General features: G+C 47.1%; 4 protein-coding genes across 6 annotated transcripts in view; 1 reads left to right on the top strand and 3 right to left on the bottom strand.

Annotated features, from left to right (window-relative positions):
• CSNK1G2 (casein kinase 1 gamma 2) overlaps window positions 1-6,099 on the bottom strand; it is a 41,561-nt gene extending 35,462 nt beyond the window's left edge. The window contains exon 1 of one of the 2 annotated variants that reach the window (XM_020780796.3): window positions 5,820-6,099. The gene's annotated coding sequence lies outside the window, so the exon portion shown is untranslated. The remainder of the gene's footprint in view (window positions 1-5,819) is intronic. The other variant, XM_020780795.3, reaches the window with a different exon arrangement.
• Window positions 1-24,710, top strand: part of MOB3A (MOB kinase activator 3A) — a 337,768-nt gene that overhangs the window by 99,302 nt on the left and 213,756 nt on the right. The gene's annotated exons all lie outside the window — the stretch shown is intronic.
• Window positions 8,638-19,135, bottom strand: SCAMP4 (secretory carrier membrane protein 4). Of its 2 annotated transcripts, none has more exons than XM_078378828.1 (7): window positions 19,054-19,135; window positions 16,516-16,572; window positions 15,788-15,916; window positions 14,674-14,830; window positions 13,127-13,228; window positions 12,876-12,993; window positions 8,638-12,470 (listed from the first exon to the last, which is right to left on the bottom strand). In XM_078378828.1, the coding sequence occupies exons 2-7, from the start codon at window positions 16,520-16,522 to the stop codon at window positions 12,294-12,296; spliced, it is 690 nt and encodes a 229-aa protein (XP_078234954.1). In that variant the 5' UTR covers window positions 16,523-16,572; window positions 19,054-19,135; the 3' UTR covers window positions 8,638-12,293. The 2 variants fall into 2 exon arrangements, with proteins under 2 accessions (XP_078234954.1, XP_078234953.1); XM_078378827.1 differs by lacking the exon at window positions 19,054-19,135 and adding an exon at window positions 18,841-19,025.
• Window positions 20,526-24,710, bottom strand: part of LOC110072446 (nuclear receptor ROR-beta) — a 28,449-nt gene continuing 24,264 nt past the window's right edge. The window contains exon 10 of the mRNA XM_020780805.3: window positions 20,526-24,676. Coding sequence (XP_020636464.3) covers window positions 24,515-24,676 — 162 coding nt within the window. The 3' untranslated portion in view covers window positions 20,526-24,514. The remainder of the gene's footprint in view (window positions 24,677-24,710) is intronic.

Genomic DNA, 24,710 nt, shown 5'->3' with positions numbered 1-24,710 from the left:
TCCAGGAGGCGGCCACGTCGACAAAGTCCCGCAGCACTGTTGTTCAGAACAGGGCCTTTGACGTGGCGGCCCCAGAATGAAACGGGAGAGGGACACGCGCTTGAGTGCCACTCTTGAGTGATGTCCTCGTGTTCCCACTGGTTTAAACAGCATGCCGGATCCTGCCCTAGATTGTCTCGTCTGCGCTGGACCATTCCGGCACCATTCTGGGTTCGTTCCACAAATCCGGGGCACCAGAAGGGAAAGATGACTTTACCAAGAACACTCAAAGACAGTCTGTTCCCATCCTGCCGCTCAGCCCTGCCGAAGCGAAAAGAGGAGATGCTGGTTTGGATGAAAACAGGAGAAGAGGAAAAAGATTTTTGCCCCTGAATTGCATGCGGGTGTTGGAACCGGAATGAACAGGGCCCGTCCTGCTCCCGGACGTGGCTGCGGGTAGCCATCAGACTTCCATCCAGCCCTGGTGTTGCAACCAGCCCCCCCGGGGGGGGGGGCAGAGAAAAGAAAGAGCCTGCTTCGGCCAAAGCGCCATGCCAAGCAAACCGGAGAGCCAAGAAGACGGCCGGCCGGGTAGTGCCAACACTTCCTCCACCCTGCCTGCTGTCGCTGAGCGATAATCACACGCCTCCAGCTTGCCGGGGAGGCCCCCACGGATCCCGAGGAGAAGCAGCAGGCGTTAAGGGGAACTCTGGACCAAGGGAGACAATAAGAAAACCCAAGCTGCAGCGCAAAAGTTGCAGCGCAGAGGGGCCTTAAGAAAATCCAGAGAGAGGTTGGAGGAGACCAAAACAAGAGGGCCTTCCGGGTCCAGCCTTCCGCTCACAGACCAGCCAGGTTGTTGCTTCTAGAAATCCCGCAGGCAAGATATGCACACAACTCCTGCCTCCGTTTCAGGCTCCTCGGTGGCTGAGAAAGGGTCCCAAAAACTGGATGTGAGGAGGCCCAAGACATTATCAACAGGCGAGGCACGGATGGCTTTAACCTCCATGGATCTATCCTACTCCGTTTTAGGCTTGGGAGCCCCGACAGCATCTTGTGGCAGAGAGTTCCCCTGACGGCTCTCCACGATCCATCCATATTGGTTATACCCTAGTCGGCTGGTGCGGCAAAGGCATCTTCAGAGCAGCTCACGGAACAGCCCCGTGGAACGAGGGGAAAGCATCCCGGCCTCCCTCCCTCATGAAGCATCTTTCCCCCTGCAAAATTTCAAGAGGCGATGGCCTCCAAAGAGCTAAAGCCAGGCACGGGCTAAGGAACAATGGGGCTCCGCCGTTCGGACCCCTCAGGAGGGCCGCCCTCCGGCCTGCTCCGTTCGAACTTGGCAAGACGAACCGGCCATTTCAACTTTTGAGGAAACATTCCTTTGCTGAGGATTCGGTGAGGTCCCTGAGTGCTACTCACTGGGTCACGCTCCCGTATCTCGTCATCATTCCACTGACACAGCGCTCAACATTGGCCTCTTCGTGGGAGGGAGAAGACTCAACGGCAGCGGATGAACCAACGAAAATCAAAAGCCGTTGTGGATCGGGTCAGGCAGGAGGAGCTGAAATCAACCAGATTTCTTGATCTCATGCAACGTTTGACTTGAAAGCCGTCGTCTTAAACTCAAGGCGGGCTGAACTACAACCCCCAGAATCCCCTTGTCTCGGTAACTTTTACGGAGTGCATGCTTTTGTAAGGGAAAGAAAGCCCATGTATTTTAAGGCTGGCCGTTCCCCACATTTCCAGTGAGTTTTAGAAGAGAAGGAAGGTGGCCAGACTAAACCTAAATCGTCATTTCTGCCATAGGTTTCCTGGACTTTCCTTCCCTCTCCCTCCACGATGGAGTAAATATTAGGTTTTCTGCCTTGAAAAAGTCCCATAAATAAGCCAGTGAAAGGCAAGAAAGGAACTTTCGTCCCAACCAACAAAACTCTGAAGTTTTTCAGGGTGCCTCTTTCGCCAGCAACCCGTCTCTCGCGCCCGTTTCGAAGCAAGTGGCATGCTTCGGAGAGGAAAAAAAAAGAGCACCGATTCATGTTTGAAACATCAACCTTCTCTATTCCGATAGAGTTTGGGGGACAAATTTTTGCTCTCCTTCCCGATTTTGGAAAGCTGGGCCCTTCGAGATTTCCCCGGTGCCCCCCCCAAAAGACCATTTTGCGTGGTATAAAAATCGCAAAGGGAGTCCCACTCAATGTTCTTTTTTTCCTGCAATATGCCAGCAGAAAAGTGCAATCGGATTGAAACCCGTGTCCCGCTCGCCACCGACGTCGGGTGGCAAAAGAGAACAAATCAGGGGAATCTATGCCAGAAATCCCCCAGACCACCCTTTCCCCAGTTTATTAAAAACTGAGAAACCACACAAACACACAAGTATTTCCGAAATTAATTCAGGAAAACCAGCTCGCTTTCACAGCACCTTTCCGAAATGTAATCCCATATCGCATCTCTCAGTGGCGCAATCCTCCCACGGGAAAAGCGGGCCAGCCAGGGTTTCCCGCCTCCAACGAATGCACCGTTGCCGACAAGCTGATGACAACGACTAAGCTGGCATCTGCCCTGGGTTCGAATGAACCCGCGGTGCTGTAACCGGCCCCCGCTGTCTCACAAGGGTTAAACGCTCTTTATGGCAAAAACTGGCCACGCTGTGGATTCAAACCCAGAATGATCTGGGAAAACCACGTTCAGCATCCCCACTAAAGAAGAGGCGGAGGACAAAACTCATTCCTGCTCAGCCTAAATCTATCTATCTATCTATCTATCTATCTATCTATCTATCTATCTATCTATCTATCTATCTATCTATCTATCTATCTATCTATCTATCTATCTATCTATCTATCTATCTATCTATCTAACCACCCATCTAACCAAAGGCCACTCTGGGTGGTTTACGACATAAAACAATAAGCAAAACATCTAATCTAACCGTACCTGTTTAAGGCTCTCTAATCAGGATAAAAACCCCGAAATAAAAGAGGCCGGTCCTCATACCCGAGGAGCTTACAGTCTACATTTGGCGATGGGACGTAAGACCCGGATGAAATTCAGAGTGAATTTTCTTTTTTCTCTCTCTTTTTTTTAAAAATAAGGCTGTTGAATTGCAAGACACCCAGATAAACAGAATTTATCTGCCTTCTTCTCAGTCTCGATGTGACCCTTCGAACTTCCTCCTAACTCCCGTCTTCCTATCTAAGGCCTGCCAGTCCCCATGTGTTTTTATTTACTGATCTATGGACTGCTTTCTGAGCTTTCCGCCCTATGTGGGCTTGATTTTTCAAGCTCTCCCCCCCCCCCCCGATTCGGGAGATGGAGGCGGACAGGCAGGCAGAGTGGGGTGGAAATCTGATGTACTTCCTGGTTGATAATCCCGACAGGCAAATGGACTCACATGCTCTCTGCTCTGGCAAGGCCTTGGTGGATGAATAAAATAAAGCCAAGAAACTTACTTCCGGAACATAAGAAAACGGGATGGAGATGGAGACGAGGGTAGCCGTGTAATAAGCAAGCATCATCCCCCCCATCAGTTCACACAGGAAGCACCCCTGATATTTGGGGGTGTTGTGTTGGAGAGGAATAAGAAATCAAGGTTTAGTCCAGGGAAGCCGATGTTTGTAAACAGAGGGAGATTTAGGTGCTGAATTCTGGTGGCTGGGAATCCTGTCTGTTTCCATGCAAGCAATGTGGAAGACTTCAGATCCACACAGGGACATGCACACACACACCGTGATCATCCTTATGATTATTTAAGCCACCCAAGAGAAGGGGAAAGCCAGGGGAGATGAGAGAATATATACATACCCTTCCTTTAAAAATAAAATAGAATCGAATAAAATAGTCCCCAGGTTTGCAACAGCTGGTGAAGAGATTCGCAGGGCAGGGGGTCACGAAGGGCACACATCCCCCCCACAAAGCCCAGCAGGTGAAAAGCAGTTTCAGAGGTTTGATCACAAAGCAAAATAGGAAAATCTCACAATGGTCGTTTTCTCTGTCTCTCTCTCAACAGGTCGGTGCTGATCAACCCGGGTTCAAGGTGCACCATCACCCCCAGGTATGTCTATTTTCACCCTTTCTTCCCCCACACCATCGCCTGGTTCAAATGCATCCATCTTTACCCGAATCTGTGCCACCCTCTTTTTTTAAAACAACAACAACAACAACAACAACAACACACACACACACACACACACACACACACACAAATAAATCCTGCTCGATTTCAAAGGCTCACAAACACAAATCCTGCTCGATTTCAAAGATTTTTCTTTTTTTAAAAAATGCATTATTTCCCTTTTCTGCTCGGCTTTCTCTTCCTCACCCACCTGGTTCCTCCCCCCTTTCCAGAAGGGCACCCCTGTTTTGGGACCGGAAAATGGGTGAGGTTTAGGGCAGGGACTCACGGGGGGGGGGGGGAAGAGAGGTGTACTGGAAGCCACCCCAAAATAAAGCTGTATGTTTTTTGGGGAGGGGGCGAAATGAGCATCTTTTCCCAAACAGAGAAAAGGGGAAGATAGATACATAAGGAAGGAGCTGATGATAGATAGATAGATAGATAGATAGATAGATAGATAGATAGATAGATAGATAGATAGATAGATAGATAGATAGACAGACAGACAGACAGACAGACAGACAGACAGACAGACAGACAGACAGACAGACATAGATAGATAGATAGATAGATAGATAGATAGATAGATAGATAGATAGATAGATAGATAGATAGATAGATAGATAGATAGATAGATAGATAGATAGATAGATAGATAGATAGATAGATAGATAAAAAAAACTTCCCCATGCATCATGATCACGCCACACGGCGTGATGGTTTCTGGCACACCAAAAATAAATCGACTCGGTTTTCCAAACCACCACTCTGCCTTAAAGCCACGGAATACCTTTTTAGCTCCATCCACGTTAAATAATCTGATTTCCCCCCCTCCTCTGTTTCTTTCACTTTTTTTCTTCTTTTAACAATAACATAACATAAAAGGCTCTTCCCCCCCGCCCCCGCGCCGGCCCCAGCTCCCTTCCTCTCGTGCCTTTCCCCTCCCCCCCAAAAATCATCATCATCATCATTCTCAATCCGGTATTCTTTTTCAATGAAAGATCAAACTATCTCGTGGAGGGGCCTTGGGTGGGAGCCGGACCATAGTTTGGGAAGGCAGAGGCGATCGTCTCTATATGGGATCTGTTTTCTCTGAATAAATAAATATTTTTAAAAAGGGAGGGAGGGAAGGAACAGGCACGGATCGGCTTGATCAAGGCTAAAACAGGAGGAACTCTTCTCTATTTTGCATTAAATCCCTTGTCCTCACCCCCACCCCCACCCCACACACCCAGAGCCGAGGCTGATGGGGGTCAAGAAGCAACAGGCCCGACGCTTCCGCCTCCGGGCTGGCGCTTTTATTTGTATTTTTTCCCTTCCCAAGTTCAGCCCGCTCCCCAGAAAATGAAATAAAAGGCTTTTTACCCTCTACCCCCCCCCCAATCCTCTCTTTTCCTTGGATTTCTCCCCCGGAACCTGGGAGAGTGGAGCCAAAATGCAACACCCCATCGGGGGGAGGGGGGGAAATCAGATTTCTTTTATTTATTTATTTCTTGATAAAAGCACCGATGGCAATGTCTCGCTTGCACCCGGGGCTTCTCGGGGCTCCCGCTCCCCCGCAAGGAGAGGGTTGCACATTTTAGGGTGGCGGGAGGTCTTAAAAAAATACAGATGCAAGGAAAACCTTGCAAAAAATAAAAATGCAAAATTGCACCCTGCTTCCTGCCCTCCTCCTCCCTCTCCCTTTTTTCCCCCTGCCTCCCCCCCTTTTTGCAAAAGGGCCTACCTGGGTCCTTTCCAGCCCCCCGGGCCTCGCTGGTTCAGAGGTCGGGCCCCCCAGCCGGGCCCCCCAGCCGCGTCTCCATCGGCCGTTGTCTCTTTAAACCCCTTTCCTGGCGCTCGCTCTTGCCCGGGCAGCCGGAGCAACGCCTTTGCGCCGTCGGCGTAGGCTCCGGCGGAGCCCGATGGGGCTGACGTCACGCCGCCGGCGTAGAGCGCGTTGGGGAATGGCGGGCCCCGCTGCGGGAGCTTAAGGCGCCTCTCGCCCGCTTCGCTCGGTCTGGTTGGCCGCGGGGGGAGCCCGCCCGTATGGGATTTGGGACGCATGCGCAGGCGCCAGGAGGAGGATGGGGAGGCCGGGCGTGGGCGGAGAACAAAGAGGTAAAGACGCGCTGGTTCTTTCGGCTACACCGCCGGTGGTCCGTCGAAGGTGGCGACATAAAAGTAGGAAGGGAACATGAACGAAAGGCTGCCATTTTTAAACAACTTTTTAAACCTTTCTTTGCCATCAATTTTTTTTTCACATTTGGTTTTTAAAAATCTGTTTCTAAAAGTTCTGTTTTTCAATCTCCTGGAAAGGCCCCGTTAAACTTGATTTTAATTTTTTTTTAATTCTGAGAGCGCCAAAATTCTGTAGGACGAAAAAAGGAACTTTTATAAGTCGTGCTTTCTTCTCTCTTATTGGAAAGTTTTGCCTTTATTCTTAATAAAAGTGCATACCTTCTACGGAGGCGTCTATTGGGAGCCGGAAGTCTTCATGCCTTGCAAGCTGACGTCGGCTCCATCTACCTTTCCTCTTTGGGACAAGGAGGGCGGGAGGACGTAAAGCGCGCGTGAGAATCCGGGCAGCCGCAAGGTGGGAGGAGCTTGGCGGGAAAGCTGCTTTTGCGACGGCAAGGGGAGGACTTGCGACAGCGTCGCGACTTACGGCAAGTCCTTTAACCCTTTCCCTCCCTGGTGGCTTTTGAATTCTCCCACGAGAAGGGCGTCTTAATGAGTTCCAGAAGGGGAGAAAAACCATCAGTTTACTGGAAGTTACATTTTCCAATGGAAGAAAATAAAGATGGTTTCCGTGCAGATTGTTCCCGTGAAGCTCATTAAAAACAAGCCTCCCCTTCCTGTTTCACTTCTACCATCCAGTGCTTGGAGGTAGCCTGCCACTGTCCATAGAGGCTCCATCTTCCTTTGCAACCATTAATGCCAACTTTTGCCCACTTTCTCTCCAATTCTTCTTCTTGAAACCCATTTCTAGGATGGGGCCATGTTCCACAGTCTTGTGGCAGGGAGTTCCACTGCTATTTAGGAACACAATAGGAAAATCAATCAATTTTTCACCAAAAAGACCCCAGTTAGTCAAATTCCTCAAAACTTAGCATTATAGTATAATCTCTATAGAGGACATATTTCCGTATGAACCCTCACTTTGTTTTCTTATTTCTATCACATTATAGAAATAAATTAAAAAGAAAAACCAACTTCGTGGGAGGATCTATTTGTTAGTCCAACCTGACAGGCAGGAAAAATATGTGCAAAAAAGGTGCAATCTTTCAGAATCACAAGTCTCTTCATCAGGAATGATGTTCCAAATGTAAGAGAAAACACAGTCAATTTATTCAAATTCTCCCATTTTTCCGAACTGGACTTTATACGAATATGCCCTCCAGGCAAGAACCCGGGGCTTCTGTCAGTAGCCAAGGCTGGTGCAGCAGTTAGAGTAGGCTTTTCCCACCTCCCACCCTCCAGATGTGCTGAACTGACTACAACTATCAATCCCCTGGCTGGCTGGGGATAATGGGATCCACAGTCCAACACACAACCTTGGTTCAATCCTGTCCCCCCCGCCCGCTTCGACTAGCATACTTTGCAGGGTTGTCATGAGGATTCAGCAGCAGGAGACCGTAGGCACACATTAAGCCCCATGGCCTAAATCTAATCCTTTAATCCCAAACTAGAATTAGGCGCACTGAATCGATAAGATTTTGGTTAATTCACCACGTGGGTTAAGCCCCCTAGATTCAGTGGGTCTCCCTCTGCTTGGGGCATAGAAGTGGTTTCAAGGCCCAGTGATCTGAAAACAGCTGTCGGTTCAACAAAATGGAAAAACAACACCATCAATTCCCAATTCACCCGGCTATTCCTGGATCGCAGCAGACAGCTGCCCGGCATAGCTGAGGAGCTAAAATCTTAACCAGCCGTTTGTGTCTGGAGGGGCACCCAGAGCTTCCCCTGTATTATTTTCAAGGATCGGGTAATAATTGTTGATTTTCAAGATGATTCCATCAGAAGATGGCCCATGCAAACATTTTAGGCTGGGACACTGAAGAAGAAAAAATGGGATTTAACTTATTAAATAAAATATAGTCCCTGCCTTTAAAACTAGCATTCAAAATGGATAAAATCACATCCTAATCACATTAAGACTGATTTATGGTTTCCGATGACATCTGGGAAGTTTCAGAAGCAAGCAGTGTATAAATATTTGTAAATAAAACAAATCCTCCCATAGCAATAGATATTTCCTGCAAGGGACTTGGTCTCCGATACAGAAAATACCATCCACCCAACCCTCCTGGTCAGTCCATGTGGCTAGAGCCAGGCCTTGAATTGGGAGACCCGGGTTCAAAGGCTCAAAATAGCTGTGAAATGGACTGAGTGACCCCTTTTTCTCTCAGACTGGCCTACACCACAGGGTTGTTTCCAGTAGAGATCATTGGAAAGGCCTCTATAACCCCCCCCCCGCCAAACCTGCAGAGTGGCAAAAAGCTAGAACCAAATGGTATACCCTTGTCATCCCCAGCCACAAACACACCCACAGATCCAGGCGGTTAAGTACGCAAATTGGATTTATTTTTAAACACACAATGCGAGAGATCTCGATACAGTGCCAAATTAAAAAAAAAAACACCCACAACATGATGCCAGGTATGAAATGGGCCAAGCAGAGTTAAAGATCTCCACCCCCCTGTAAAAATGAGGATCAAGCATGTAAACATGGCATGACAAACCTATGAGGGAGAGACATTGGTTTGTTACGTTAAGACTACAGTTAAAAAAAAACAATCAAAAACACAGTCCAGTTGTTTTGAGATGAAGGCTGTTGGCATCACCATTTTACCCGGAAAGAGTTTGGAACAGGATTTGTGGGGGGAAAGCTAGTTTCGGGAGCAGGTAAAACCATGGCATAGAAATAAATGCAAGGCATAGAATTTCCCACCCAAAAAAAGTCTACCAAGCTTGTTTCAAAAGGGGGCCCTTTTGAAAGAGCCATCCCTCAAGGAGGTAAGAGGGATGGCTTGTAGACAAAGGGCCTTCTCGGCAGCTGCCCCCAGACTATGGAACGCCCTCCCAACTGAAATTCGCCTGGCGCCGACACTGATGATATTTCGACGCCAGGTCAAAACCTTCCTGTTCCAGAAGGCTTTTAATTGAAATAACATTAACTGTAGGTCTTAATGATGGCAATTTTAATTGTATTTTTAATTGTATTTTAATTGTATTTTAACTGTATTTTAATCATTTTATTTTATTGCATTGTATTTTAATTGTTGTGAGCCGCCCAGGGACCTTTGGGTAGAGTGGGCGGCATATAAATTAAATAAATAATAATAATAATTAATAAATAATAATAATAATAATAATTTTAACCTGGCTTTCAGGGGTTTCGCCTACAGACTCTCATTCCTGCATGAATTGGGTCTATTTAGTGTTTGTAGTGATCCTCTTTTTTTTTTTGTCCAGGGTAGAGAGAGCAGAGGCCCTCGGATGTTTTGGACTTCAGAGCCCATCTGCCCCAGCGCCACTACGGTCGCTGGTTGGGGAGGATGGAAGTCAGAGCTCAGAGGGCCAAATGGTTCTCCGCTCTTGACTTAACCCGTATCCAGACCTTATTTTCAAGCAACTCAACAGGGTGGGCTTGAAAAAAAGCCTAGAGGTGTTTCTACAGGGGAGGGTCTCCCCCACCCCCACATCTGGGAGAACGAAAAACCTCAGAGGCGGCTTGAAGTTTGAATGTCGGCCGTCGGCAGATGCTTCCCCTCGAAGGGCGAACGAACGCCTTTTAAATGTCACAAGATTTGTTCTCTCCTGGGGCCAAAAATGGGCTATATTCATTTCCCCAGGAAATGAATACGTATAGCGCTATCTAAGGGGTGGGGTGGGGTGGGGTGGGCTGAGGAAGTTGAGGGGAGTCCCTTCCTCCTGTTCCCTACTTCCCAGGAAAATCCTTTCCTGGCACATAAAGAGTTGCCACCGATAGATAAAACCAGCAGCGGCCCAGGGTTTGAAGATGGCAGCTTAGTTCCCAACCAGGAGGCCGCAGGAGATGCTATTTGCTCCATCTCGATCGAAAGCATTTCCCTGTAATTACAGGGTGTGTGTGTGTGTGTGTGTTTGTGTGTGTCAGAAAGCCTCTCTGTGGCTTTTCATTTTTAAAAGTTTTATATATATATATATAAAGAGTTAAAGCAAAGCACCAGTGCCAAAGTGTGTCGTGACCCGACATAAGAGTCGGTTTGGAAACGGCCCTTCTCCCCACGAAAGCAAGCCAGGAAATAAATAAACTTCACAGATTGTGTGTCTTTTTTTTAAACCACCATTGTGGTATATTTGGAATGTGTCAAGAGGGAGAAAAAGCATCTCAAGAAACCTGTAAATAGGCCAAGATTTCTGTAAATGGAGTTAGGGTTAAGATATGACACACACACAGAGAGAGAAGCTATTTAACTCCCCCACCTTAAAACTATTCCAAAAAGATAAAAATAATAATTTTTCAGTTCTTGTTTACAAGGTGTCCCCCTCCCCCCCCAAAAAAAGATTTGGCTTATCCACCAGCATAGTGCATAAAACGCCCCACTCTCCCGAACGAAGAGTGCCATGGCACATGGGGTATTCACAAACGATCTGCCTCAAAGTGAATACTTGAAAAATACCAAGGAAACTGAATACAGGAGGGGGAAGGAACTATACGGAATCAAATACAATGGTGGACGTACAATCCAGTAAGGCACAGATACACATGAGGCTTGTTGCCAGATACAATGTTCATCTCCCCTAAGCCAGCCACGTTTTAATTTTTCTTCCAAGTCGGGGGCCAAGAAACCTGTAAAAAAAAGAAGGCTTCCCGGGAACAAAATCTCCCAAAAGAGATTTAGAGCTCAACTTTGGGGGAGCCCCGTGATCAAGGCAGGGCGCCAAGCAATGGCAGGACAGAACAAAGTGAGGTCCCTGTTTCTGGACCAAACAAAATAATAAAAGAGGATGATTTCCATGGAAAAGGGGCCCTGGCCCCTACACGCACGGAGAGGATCTAAAGAAAGGAAGGAGAAAAACATTCCCAGTTTCTCCCTATCCATCAAGAGGCGCCATGGAAAATGAAAGGCAAAATCAAGAAAAGCCAGGGGGGAAGGTGGAAAAAGCCCCCCCCCCCCCCCGAGGAAGGCAATGAATGAGGCTTAATCCTGACCCACACCAGAAGCTTTGTGGTCCTAAAACTGCAGACTCTCACCCCATTTCCTATATTGCTCCAAAGTTTTCCCAACCCCCCACCCCCAGACAGACAGGCACAAATGGAGCAGAGATGTTTGGCTCTTAACTGATATGGGCTCAAGTTTCTATTTCAGCAAGGAAATTACTAGAAAGCAAGAGAGCCACCCAAATGCACGCCTGAAAGAAAGGCCAGAAGATTTCCAGAACAGAAAACCAATTTTCCGGAGACATCATGTTGGAATCTTTCACTCCGCAACCAGTTCTTGCATGTAGAAAGCCAGCGTCTCAAGAGGCCAGCGTAGAGCCCTCCGTCCTGCAGAACTAGTTTTCTACTTGACAGAAAGCTCAATATAGAGGCCGGCACGTGTTGCCAGATCCAAAGTGCCATCTAAAGTGGCCAGGAGGAATGATGGTGAGAACACGAGCCGGGATCGGCGGTGTGCACCAATGATGCCATTCCTTCTTCCCGAGATTAAAAGAAAAGGTGGCCAAGCAAGCAAACAAAACAAGAAAGCGGGGGGGGGGGGGGAGGTGGCCAGGACATGAAGATTTGAGATCATTTGGGTGGCTCCTCCTAAACCCTGTGGAGAAAAACATGGCAGTAAACCGCTGCTTGAGAAAATCTACCGGAGATCTTTCGGACAGAAGTTGGAGAGGAAAAAAGAGAAGAGGCCATAAATAAAGACAGCAGAGCCCTCGAGGCCGAATGAGAGAAACACAGCCAGCAGCCGCGACCCTGTTATTTCCAGCGGGCCCTACAAAAAGGGGGACGAATCCTGGGTTTTCTGCAATCAGAAAGGATCAAATACTATCTGGCCAACAGAGAGGAGGACGGGGACCGTGATGGGAGGCTTAGAAAAACAGAGGCAGATCGTTCCTCCCACTCCACCCCCCCCCCAAAAAAGAGCAATTTTATCCCTCCTTTTCTTCTCCTTTTTTTTCCCCCCGACGACTGCTCCGACAAATGTTCCGGGGCAGCCTGTTTGACCGGGCAGGATCAGGGCCACCGGCGTCCGCCCGGATAATTCGGCACCGTCGGGTATTCCGGGAGGGTGTTCCCGGAGAAACTGTTGAACTGGGCCTCCCGGGTCGGAGGGTTCCTCCAAGCGCCACTCTGCCACTCGTCCTGGGCTTTCTGGAAGCTGCCGCCACCGCCACGGTAGAGCCGGTGCACCTGGATCGGGATCAAAGGAGGCGGGAGCAGAGACAGTCAACGGATTTCGTCCACCACCCTCCCCGAGACCGAAAAAAATCAGTTCCTGCCGGATAACGGAATTTCTCCCTTCCTGGCCTTGAACACTAACTCGATTTTGGAGAATATGGGCGATTTTAGAGCCCAAGTGGACGGGAGTTCTCAGTGGTTTCGGTCTCGGGTGGCAAAGTCAAGAGGTTAGGAGTTCGAATCCTCACTGTGTCTCCCAAGAGACGAGCCAGCCAGTGGCAGCCTTGAGCAAAAGTCGCACACCATTCCAGAAGAAGGGAAGCGGAGGATCCCCTTTGGAGGACCTGGAAAAAGTGTCTCTGTGCTTCTCATCATCACAACCCTGGGCTTTCGCAGGAGCTGAAAAGCATCACTTACCCGAAGCAGACAGACAAACATCGCAAGGGCCGACAAGGTGAACATGATGGCGGGGAACAGCATAATCACGGCCGCCCCAATGCTGGTTTTGAAGAACCACACGGCAGCCAGCCAGCCGCTGCACCGTGTGGGGGGGGTGGAGGGGGAAGGAAGAATGGGACAGAAGAAAGCAATGTAAAGTTCGGAGTAAAAAATCGGAGATTTGCTGCCACCGCCCAGCCTCCGCTGGGGACTGGGGCTACTCCGCTTACCATGCTCCCCACCCGCTGATGCCGATCGCTTGGATGACCGCCAGGACGAACTGGGCGGAGAAGACGAAGAAGAAGGCCATGAAGTTGAAAGAACTGTCGGACCTGTAGGGAGGAGACGGAGACACTGAACCCACCCTTTGGAAAATTAGCATTGATCCAAAACAGGGACGATTTGCCAATCCGGGACCTTCCCCGAGGGGTGCCTCTGGTTTCACAGCCCACGGGGGCAAACGTTGGACTCCTCTCCAGCTCCCGGAGGCCTAGATCCACCCCATCCACCCCAGCTAGCATGAAGGGTTATGGTAACTGTAGTGTAGATCTCTAACCCCCCCTTCTCCCCCCCCTTTGACTCCCTGTCGTCACAAGAGGTGCCCTCCTCCGGCTATTAAAAAAGAAAGATGAGGATGAGCCGACCGTAATCCGGCTCTCCCCGCGGGGTGGATTAACGAGGAAAACAGCTCCTTGGAAGTCATTGCCGTCGAGTACGCTGGGCAGGGAACGGGGCCGGTGGGGTGGGGAAGCTTAGTCAAAAATTAAGAACACCCCCCCCCAAAAAAAATCAGAGGCCAAGAGAAATCTTGACAGTCCAGTAACCTCTTTCAAACAGGGAAGTTTCCTATTCGAAGAGCTGCCCGGTCCACCTTTGATGGCAGGAGGTCACAAACCGGAAGGAAGAGGGGATCATGGGTTCTGGAGCTACCCAACATCCAGAACAAGCAGACCCCAAAACAGGAAGATCAACAGCAGTTATCTTCCCCACTGGTAGTGGGAAGGAAGGGTCCGGCTGCTTCGGGGGCCCATTCTTAGAAGCATTTCTGAGTATGCATCCATATATCACCATTAGCAGATGCCATTTTACGGCTGGTGGCCAAGGGAGTCTTGGCACTTACCCCATATCCCTCTCCTACCCTTATTATCCCTCTATTCTACTCCTGCAGAATATTATGTGACCCATTAGGATCAAGGCTGCTGAAGCTTATGTTTGCTACAGAGGGGCCGGATCCAGCCCCCCCCCCCGTTGTTCTTTGCACTCTGATGCTAACTTGAGACGACCCTTTAAAAACCACAGAAGCATATAAGGACGTCGTTCCCTTAATCTTTGATTCTTCCTCGCTTTGAACTGTGGCTTAATTGGGGTCTTATTCCTCTACCGGAATAAGAAGGTTAAGAGATCAGCTCTGAATTATCTGTCCTCTACCCATGGAAGCAGAACGAGGCAGCCACGCTGCCTGTCCCGTTTTAGACAGGGAGAGAAAAAAAAGGAAACACCCTTTTTGAACAGTCCCTGCATGTTAGACACCTACCACACCAGGGTTGGAAATTCAACTAGAACTTTCCTCCTTGAACTGCTAGATTTTCACTTGCAAAGAATTTGGAATGTTTTCTTTTAGAAGAAACAACAGTAAAGAGTTGTGCTATTTAAAAAAAATGATTATCCAGCTTTCATATGACACCAAGCAGTCACCTTATCACGATCCAGAACGCTCCTGCCCCTGCCCTCGAATGGAATTTCAGTTAAAGACACACACAGATAAAGTGCACTCTACCTGAAGGCTTTGTAAATGGGCCGGAACCAGCAGACGTATCCGCAAGGGCTGAAAAGGACGAGCCATAAGATGGCCAAGCCGAAATTGACCCCAGAATCACTGCGGATCCACCAGGCCAAGCAAGCGATAAGATTTACACCCAAGGTGATGCAGTAAACTATGGCAAGAAGGCAGGAAGTTAAAATAGGGACGGGAGCTTGCCAGAGCCGTTTATGTGGCTCACAAAATTGGGAGGGGGGGAATATTTCTTTATTCCCTTCCCCTAAAAAAAAAACACAAAAAAAACAAGAGAATCCCACCTCTAAGAAACATGCCTTTCCTTTTAAATAAAGAAAGTAAATAACCTCCCCACCACATTTTAGAAAATTGTTTCCTTTAAGCCTGATTTTTAAAAATGTGCTTTTAGAAAACTACCACCATAGTCCATAAGGACTAGCCGCTTATCATTTAAAATAAAAGCCAAGTGTTTTCCAAGGCAAAATCCCTGCACCCAAGGCGTACATCTCAGTTTGAAAACTCATCCAGACAAGCTGGAATTCTACTACCCTGGAGCTACATGGCGTCACAAGGTTCCGCACCCCAGGAGACCCATAAGATAGGCAATTTTACATCGAACTTTCTTAAAGAAGGGCGAACATCACCAAATATTCGCCACTCGCTGTAAACAGATTTGAAGGGTTTTCGCAGACAGAAAAAAAATAGCCAGGAGTATTTTGCCACCAGGATCTCTCTTTTTTTGTCTACGATGGCATAACTGATCAGCATTTTTTTTTTAAAAATAATTTTTCCACCAGCCATGATGCCCAGAAGCAGCACAGTGTGGTGGCTGTGCAGTTAGACCCATTTGGAGGCGATGCAGGACATCCGTGGAAGTTCCCAGGTTCAAAAACAGAAGATCTCCCACAATCCTACTATGGACACAAAACCTTAAAAAAAAACCCATAGTACTCTGGATTTCCCAGGAAAAAAAACCCCGATTAAAAAGCATTTTCTTTTTTCCAGCCTGCTTGGAGGAGAGTCAAGGGATGTTTCAAAAATGTTTAAAAAGAAAAGAAGGCTAGAACTTTCTCCCCCCCCCCAATAAAGCATCATTTTGAGGGCAACCCGAACTTACATAGCCACAAATGGTAGATTCTCCTCACCAGCGTCTGATGCTCGATGGGGATCTCGTCGGCAAAGTCCTGATAGAAGCACGGCTTCAGTGGGATAAACTTTGGCAACGGAGGGAAATTATTCACTTTTTCTACAAGAGGAGCATCCAGAAGAGATTACACGAAAGTGTGGTGAAGAACAAACGCTGGCATTATAATCAGGAATTTTGGCACTCCTCTGGCATGCAACACACAAAAAACCCCATGTTCTAAAATTTGCTTTTAAAGGCGAATCTGATGACACAAAAATTGCTTTAATTTTTTTTTTTAAAAAAACCTCTACTTTTCTGAGGCTTCTGCGGGGGGGGGACAGAAAGGCTTGCCAGCATCGTTCCCCACCCCCCGGCTTCTGAACCTCAGCTTTAAAGGGTCACCATGTCGGGAGTGAAAGCGTCGAAGCACAAGCCAACCCTTCTTAAAACGAGCACAGAGTTCGTTCGGGCATCATCACGCAAGAGGCAGGAAGGTGAAAGGAAGGTGATCAACGGAGAGAAAATCAGCAGCTTGGATAAATTCCTGCCAACTTTGTACAAACTGTGATGACGGGGTAAAAACAGAAAATCCGGTAGGAGACGGGGCCCTGAAATCCAGAAATTATTATATAAAACTGGTGACATTTGGGGCAACTTTTGTAAGGGTGGGAAAGCTGAGATTTCCGCCGTGGGGGACAGAGAACTAGAGTCAGGGTTACCTGCCATTCCTTCTCCGAGTATCCTTCCGGGGGAATCCGAATCACGCAGACCTGCGCCTACGAGAGAAGGGAAAGAGAGATTTCTCAGGGACGATAACAGAGTCAGGGTTCCTCTTCCCCCTGGGCTGGGGTTTCAAGTGGACGGCGGGATTCAAGCCATGGAGTCCGCCGGGTCTGTCCGTTCACCGCAGCCTTTTGGCACCGGATCAGCCGCTGGCCACTGCTGGGCCAAAACAGGTGTGGAGAAAAAAGGAGAGGAAACTGAGGGAGAAAGAAGAATGACAGCAAAAGGGGAGAGTGAATGCCCCCCCAATCTTTTTTTTTAAATCAATAATTGAAATTCTATAGTCTTTCTAGATGGGTGGGAGAGCAGAGACTGACTCTCCCCCCACATACACACAAAAAAAACCCTTAAGGCCCCCTAAATACCAATTATTTTTTTCAAAACCCTTTACTGCATTTTTTTACCACCCAGCCTTCCTGGTTGGGGGGGTGAAAAACTGTGCCCCCCCCCCTGATTTGTCATGAAGTCTACCAACATAAAGCGGTGTCATGCGCCCTTCGTTTACGGCGTTCCTCCCCAGAAAGCAGCTGCAACCGCAGCGTCCGTCCCCCCCCACAGCCTCAGGAGATGGACAAACAACCCCTTGTGTGGATTTCCGAAGATCATTTTGTGTTTTCCCCCCTCCTTTTATTAAAAAAAAAGAGCAAGATAACACAAAGAGCCGAGTGTCTTTTAGTCTGCTATAACTGAAAGCAAGTGCATGTAACTGAAACTAATATACATATATTTATATATTCTGCTACGAGACCTTGCTTTTTAGAGAGAGATTCTTTTAATGATTACAAGCTCCCTGTAAATCAGCGCCTTGAGATCAACGGGGGCTTCGGGGAGACGGAAGTCTGAATCCATGCTGAGGCACAAAACCCATCTGGCCACCGTGGACCAGGCATCTGTTTTACCCCCAACCCCCTGGTGTTTATGGTCTACTCGGCAGGGCCGTTGTGCGTGGGAGGAATCTGCAAGACAACACACAGCCCCCTCTAGCGTCTTGGGCAGGGGGAGGTGAGACGTAGCCATAACCAATCCATCTATGGGGAAAGTTGGGGGAACATGGGACTTGTAGTCCCAGGCAAGAAACACTTCCAAGCTGAAACCCTTGATTTGAAAAAGAAAAGCAGAAACCAAAATTGTATCCTCCGAGGGCCAGAAGCCTCTCATTGGGTTTCAATCTCTCTCTTTTTCAGCAATTATTTTTTGAAAAGTGGCCTAAATAAATCCTGTTCTTGGCCCGAATTAAGCAAACACCCTTGGCATCACAGCACCCCTTTCCTGGATCCCATTGGGTGGAGCGAGTCTCCTCCTGTTGAGACCCACGCCCTTGGAGTTCAGGGCCTGGAAACCGGGTCTCGGCTTTGGGTGGAAAAACTCACAAGAAGAGACTGGAAAGGCAGAGTTCCAAGACAAGCAAAAAACCCTTCGGGTCCCTTATCACCTCCAACCCACAGAAGATTCAAATACACACACTCTCCACATACATTACACACACATATATATATTTAGAATTTTATAAGACACTCTCATCCAGTGGAAATTCACAATTTAAACAAGGGTGGTGTGTATATATTACATACCCTTTTAAAATTGGAGCCATCTCCAGCACCCTTAACCGTCTGTCTGTCTATCTTTTATTTTCTATCTATCTATCTGTACACTACTTGTGAGGCTGAAATTCAGGGCCATGGGTTTTATTTTACAAAATCAATCAATCAATCAATCAATCAATCAATCTATCTATCTATCTATCTATCTATCTATCTATCTATCTATCTATCTATCTATCTAATTTTACCTGCCCTTAAGATCCAGCGCCCTTCCTTCTTGCTAATCTTTTTATTTAAAAAGCCTTTTTCTAAAAGTTAAAAACCGCTTTCCAAAATGAAACCGGCAGGATTGCAGGGGTCGCAAAGCAATTTTAGCCCTTACCGGAACTTCGCCACTTTCCAAGAGTTAAAAAAGCAATCAAATTAAATATATCTGCCGCTCAGTTAATTCCTCCCCCCCCCCCGCTCCCCGACTCTTTCCCTTGACAATCTGGACGCTCCTTTTCTCTGCAGCCCGCTGTTTAAGAACCCCTTAAGAAGGAAGGTGAGAAGGGAGGAAGGAAGGAAGGGAAATGGCAATTAAATGTTACCATCCTTCAGCAAACGACACGAGGCCGTTGCAACAAAATGTCAAACAAATTGCAATCGCTGCTCCTTCCGGAGGAGCAAAACATCATTAAGAATTGCAATTAAATGTGGCCAATTTTGCAAAACACCCACCTGGGCTTAGCTTGGCTCTGCCTGCTTCCTACCCGCTGCCTCCTTTCTTTTTTTTCCTTTTGCACACGCGCTGAGTGTGCAAAGCCCCACCCCTTTGCACGGGCTGCTTGTGCAAGCCCCGCCCGTAGAGGCCAGCCAATCAGAGACGTCCTGTTCCTTTCCCCCCCCCCCCCAAAAATAAAAGCCTGAAAACGAGGGAAATTTTCGTCCCACCTCCAGAAAGACTTTTGCCTACAACGACGCCTCCGACCTCTGCCTTCTGGTCTTTAATAGTTTTCTTTATTTTAAAAAACAACCGCCCCCGTCCATCCTGGGAGTCGTAGTTCCGTGGGAGGCTCCGTCTATACAGCGCGATGGGAAGTGGGACTACGGCTCCCGGTGCCCTTTGCGCCGGGGAGGGCGTGCCCTCCCGCCAGGGGCGTCACGTGGAAGTGGGCTGGTTGGCCAAGGGACACGCGGGCGGGGGGGGAAAGGCGAACCTAGACCGTCTGAAAGAAGAGCACCGCAAGGCGACGAATTCCGGGTTTAAATTTAAAATCCTCCTTTTACTATTTGGGCTTTTATTTTTATTTTTCCCTTTGCTTGTTTTTTTGCAAAAATGAGGAAAGCTGCCTTCCTTCCTTCTTTTTCTGCACCTCCTGGACTATCCCAGTTATTTGGGCAAATACTGGGAATATCTGATTTGATATTTTTATTCTGATGATGACTTATTGTGCACAATCAGCTGGCCACCCTGTTCCAAATCCCTGCCTGCCTCACCTATTGTGGATATCACAAGGGACAGGCAGGCCAAGGCGACTGGGCCGTAGGTGGCTGACCCTAAGCATCCCAGATCTGGGAGTCTCAGAATAAACTCCCCACCACCACAATTGCTGAAATTGTTTTGCAAGAATTTCCACTGGATGAGAGTGTCCCATAAAAGAAGTGCATTTACCACCTTGTTTTACCCAAAAGAAAAAAAAAAAAAGCGTTTTGCCCCTAAATTGGAAGAGAGTGATTTTTCTTTCTTTTTTAAATTTTTGCTTTGCAGAAATTCTGCTGACCCCCCCGAACCCTGGCACCCGCACCTACACAAAACTCTGTAACATTAATATATATGTCATTGGCTGGATAGCTCGGGGTGGAGGTATCTAGCTGGGAGGGAAGAGGTTGGGAGTTCAAATCCCCCCCCCCCACTGTGCCTCATACAAGTAAAGGCAGCCTGTATGCCCTTAGACAAGTGTGCAGCCCCCCAGGGATTCCCCCCTCCCGATAAGAAAAGAATGCAAAACAACTTCTGAAGTACAGTAGGAAACCCCCCTCCATCTACAGGACCAGTATCAGCTGATTCACTTATCCATGGTTTGAAAATATTAAAAGAAACCTTCTAGAATATATATTTATAACTATGGAGTTACCAGAAATGACCACTAGAGGGAGCCAGAGACCATGCTATGTATAGTATTTCCTATTCAAATAGCGTTAGCTACAATCCACGTTTTCCAGCATCCGCGGCGATGGGCTTAGAAGCGCGGATATGGGGGATCTTTCTGTATTCTCTACCCGGAAACCCCTGGAAAAGGTCACCATAACTCAGCCTTGACTTGATGTCACACAATGATCATCCTATACATGTACGTGCACGTATTATATAGGATGTTGTGTTTTAAAGTGGACAAGAACAAACCACCGACGCTCATGAAACCTTTCCCACTTGGCAAAAACACTTTATTTTGCTTGACCCATAAAGTTCCTGTGCAATTATACAATTAGTTACCTTTCCATAGAATACATCTTATTCAGAAGTCTTGGCTTTGTTTTTTTTTTAAATACATTATATTATTTTGCAGTTTAATGAGGGGGACAAAAACCCACCCCACCCACTACCCTTTAAATAAACAAGTGCCCTATATATTTCTTGCTGGTTCCTATGCAGAATCGCTCCTTTATTAGGAAGGAAACTTAAGGACTTCCTCTTTTTTTTCCTTTTCCCCATTTTTTTTATAAAAATAGAAATTACAGTTTTACAGAACAAGACATTCAATGCAAACAGAAGCAGTTCTTTATGCTAAATCTAAAGTTTCTTTTCAAGAACACCTGTCCATACCTTAACAAGTGTGTGTGTTTGTGTGTAGCGTGTTCATCAAACAGTTCCGATTATCTTTTCTTCTCTCTTTCAGACATGAAGCATTAGAAAACAAAACAAGTAAGGAAAAAGGAACAGGTTGTGATTGTTTTAGTGTCTTCTCTTTTCCGCCAACATTCACAAGATTAAATATATTAACCGATTTTTTTTCCTTTTCATACACAGTGCGAGGGTTCTAGAGGTGATAAATTCTCATCTAAACTTCCATTTCAAACAAAAAGGATATATATATATATATATATTTCCATGTTTATAACTGAGCTATGTATCACATGGGGGGGAGAGAGGAAATGACCCTTCTCTGTTTGGTTTTCATGTTTTTTACAAAAACAAAATCTCACCACGAGATGAGATGTATCACTTGGAAAGATACATGTCTGGTCCCTTTTCTTCTATTTTTCATTCCAAAATATTTTCCAGTCTATTTTTGGAAACCCCAAGGACTGGAAACTTAGGTTTAATTTGTTTGCTAAAAACAAACAAACAAACAAACCTCAAATCTGTAAGAATGCAGAGTTTCTGTGCTAGGCTCCATTTATAGATGAATGTATATGAAAAACCTCTTTTCCTTCCACTGTATTGCTCAGAAATTCAAATTTCTAGCTCTCAGATTCTTGAAAACCCCAAGGGCAGATATGGTCTGCAAAAAGCTGGCTGTTAAATACTGGTTCATTTTTGGCCACGGCTTTCTCCATTCATGGTGTACAGGAGAGCATGTGCTACTGTAGAGTGAGCATATGCATTGTTTTATTTTATTTTACTCTGTATTTTGTGACTCTGTGTGTTTTGGAGTAAACCACCGCTTTGCAGTTAGTGGCTGAGCTGGCTTGGGAACTAAAGAACATCTGATTCTTCTTTGACGAGGTTTCAAAGCTCCACAAGCTGCTGATTAGCTTTCTCTTATTTGGCGATTAATCAACAACAAGAGTTCTTCACACAGAGATCATGTGGACGTGACCGTTTTGAAGATTTTTTTTACCTTGGAAGGAATAATGTTTTATCACAGTTCAAATATTAAAGTGGGTGGGGTGTCTCTTTTTTTTTTCTGCCCAGCATGTCTCAGCAAACATACAATTTCCATGGAATACATTTCCATTTAACCCTAGTGTGTGAATAACTCAACAGCAAATGTTATGTCAATACAGTAGTTTAAGTTATGAAAGTGTACAGTATATTCGATTTCTTAGAAATTCGTCTCTCTGGGAGATTCTGATTGCAAAAAAAACAAAACAAAAAAACACCAAAGTGCACAAATAAGTTTATCAGAGGAAGTTGCCTTCAACATAAATTAACACAGGGACCCATGATACTAGCCAGAGATGGGATATGTAGTCCAAATAACCGCAAACCCTTCCCATCCCTGCTACTGGCCATGTACTATATGCAAGCATTTTTAAATCCAAAAATTTAGAGTCTGTATCTTTTAAGCAAAGCAGAACAAAATATTACTTTTGCAATATTTACACAATTAATTATTATTATTTGTATGTCAAGAGAGATTGTCCAATGCAATTCATGGGTGCTTTTCTTCCTTTTTTCTTTTTTCTTTTAAAGCTAGGACAAATTTGGGATCCGCTGGAAATGTCGGATGGTTAAAGTGCAGCGTACAGATACAGAAGAGTGGGCGCCTGTCAGGTACCATAAATAAACAGAGACTAGTTCCTCCCTCACTCTGGGAAATCAGATGAAGTCGTCTGCAGAAGTCATCAATTTACTCCGGGTTTTCGTCCGAAGAGTAAAGGTATGGTTTGCGCAGAACCATAAACCAAGTTGCGGTTTGTCATAGCCTGTTTTGTTCACTGAGTCTCAATCCCTCCCTACAAAACAAACATGGCTTCTCATTATGGCTAACAAACAAACAATGAGAAGCCATGTTTGTTTTGTAATGAACTATGGCTTGTCAGAATCGTGGCTTGCCATGATGTTAAGAACCCGGAACTTTGGCTTGTTCCTCGAGCCACCCATCCTGAAAGAGAAATGATGAACAGGGACCCCAGAGAAAAATGGCTTTGTTGGTGATTTGCTAGGCAGTCTGTGGGTGAAGCAATGAACATGTAAACCAGGGTTTATCGTGACACAGAAACACAACGGATGAGTCTAATTTCAATCAACAATATTGGAGACTCAACCTTGTGTGTGGGAGGTGTGGGTGGATCCCACCGCTCTCTCCTACAAACCTGGCAGGGGGTTTCAATCACCTCCCCCACAGCCCCGTAACTTGTAGGACCACTGTGTTGCTCTCCCCTACAAAACCAGCATCCCATAGGCCCACGACTTCTATGTGTGAAAACCTCGAATCAGAGATCCCACAGAAAGCTTGAAGAACATTTGAAGCGAGACCGGAGCTCACGGGGATGCGGGGGGAAAACAGACCCATGAAAAGCCCCCCCCAACTCTGTACAAAACGTCTGTGCCACTGTAACATGACATGAGAATCTGTATGATGAGGTTTTGAAAGCTTGCCCCTTTAGGTTGGCCTAGCAAAGATCCGACCTCGCGCGGATGGTGAGGACGTCTGCCAGACTTTCGCTCCGGTTCTCGTGGGATCATGAAACCCACAGTACAGAGCAAGGCCGTAGAGACCTCGACCCCCCCTCCCTTGCTACCAGACATGGCTGGACTCCCATGCCCATCAGCCGCAGTCAGCCTAGCCAGGGATGATGGGAGATGTGATCCACCATCCTCAACCCCGGAGGAATGCATTTCTCAACCCCGATTTAGCAGCATTATTCACCAGGAACATGTTGGCGATCTCGCGTCAGGGACCAGCTCTCTAGCCCCACACCATCGGAGGGTCCTGCCCCCCAGCTTTGATCTCCAGATAACTTAGAATGCTAATTACAAAATAAAATAAAATCCAAAGGTTTCCCTCCCACCCACAGTTCACTCCTCTTCCATCCTGGCCTGCTAGCTGGACAGGCAGAGCTTTGTGACTTGGGTTCAGACAACGCTCCCCCCCCCCTTGAGTTAAACGACGCGGGCCCTTCCTGGTTTTCCTTTGCCTTTTGTGCCTCCAGCGTTGTGTTGTGCTCACTGGGTGGGAGGGAAGAAAGCAAACCATGCACACGACAGCGACAAGTATCTACTGTACAAACGTCCCAGACAAGGCCAGTAGAAACAGCGTGTGGCGTGCGGATGTCCGATGACGGTACGTCCCGTGAAATGCCAGGCCCACACATCATGGGTGCGGGAAGGGGAAAAAGCACATGCCCCAGTGACAAATCAAAAAAGAGATGCAACGGTGCTTACTCGTGGGAGTTTTCTTTTCTACCGAACAGAATTTCACATTCATCTTGCCGGTATAGGAAAAGTCTGTTTCTCTCTCTCTCTGTTGATCCTCCAAAGGTGCATTTACATTCAGTCGGCGAGCCGGGCGAGGGAAAGTCTTACACTTTAAAACAAACCTCCGAGGGTGGGTGGGACTTTTTCCCTCCATATTTGACACCCGCACACAGACACACACACATTCCGTTGCTCATCCACCGCCTTCACACAAGACTGAGTCTGTTCCGGAAAATCGGGGGGGGGGGGGCCGCCAAGGGCGCTGGCTTAGCTCTCCCGGGGGTTACTGTAATGGAGCTCGGTGTTGAAAACCTCTTTGTAAAGGGGCGGGAAGTTCGTGGCCGTCTCCGGGTGGACCAGGCGGAAAAATTCCAACTTGTCCAAGTGGAGGTTGCAGATGGACTTCATTAAGGGAAGCTTAGAGACGATCTGCGGGAAAACAGCAGGAAGCTTTTAAATAACT

Source organism: Pogona vitticeps, chromosome 7 (assembly GCF_051106095.1).
Source record: "Pogona vitticeps strain Pit_001003342236 chromosome 7, PviZW2.1, whole genome shotgun sequence".
In the NCBI taxonomy this organism is placed as follows: domain Eukaryota; kingdom Metazoa; phylum Chordata; class Lepidosauria; order Squamata; family Agamidae; genus Pogona; species Pogona vitticeps.
The sequence above is the reverse complement of the archived record's forward strand: the minus strand, read 5'-3'. Positions and strand labels throughout refer to the sequence as shown.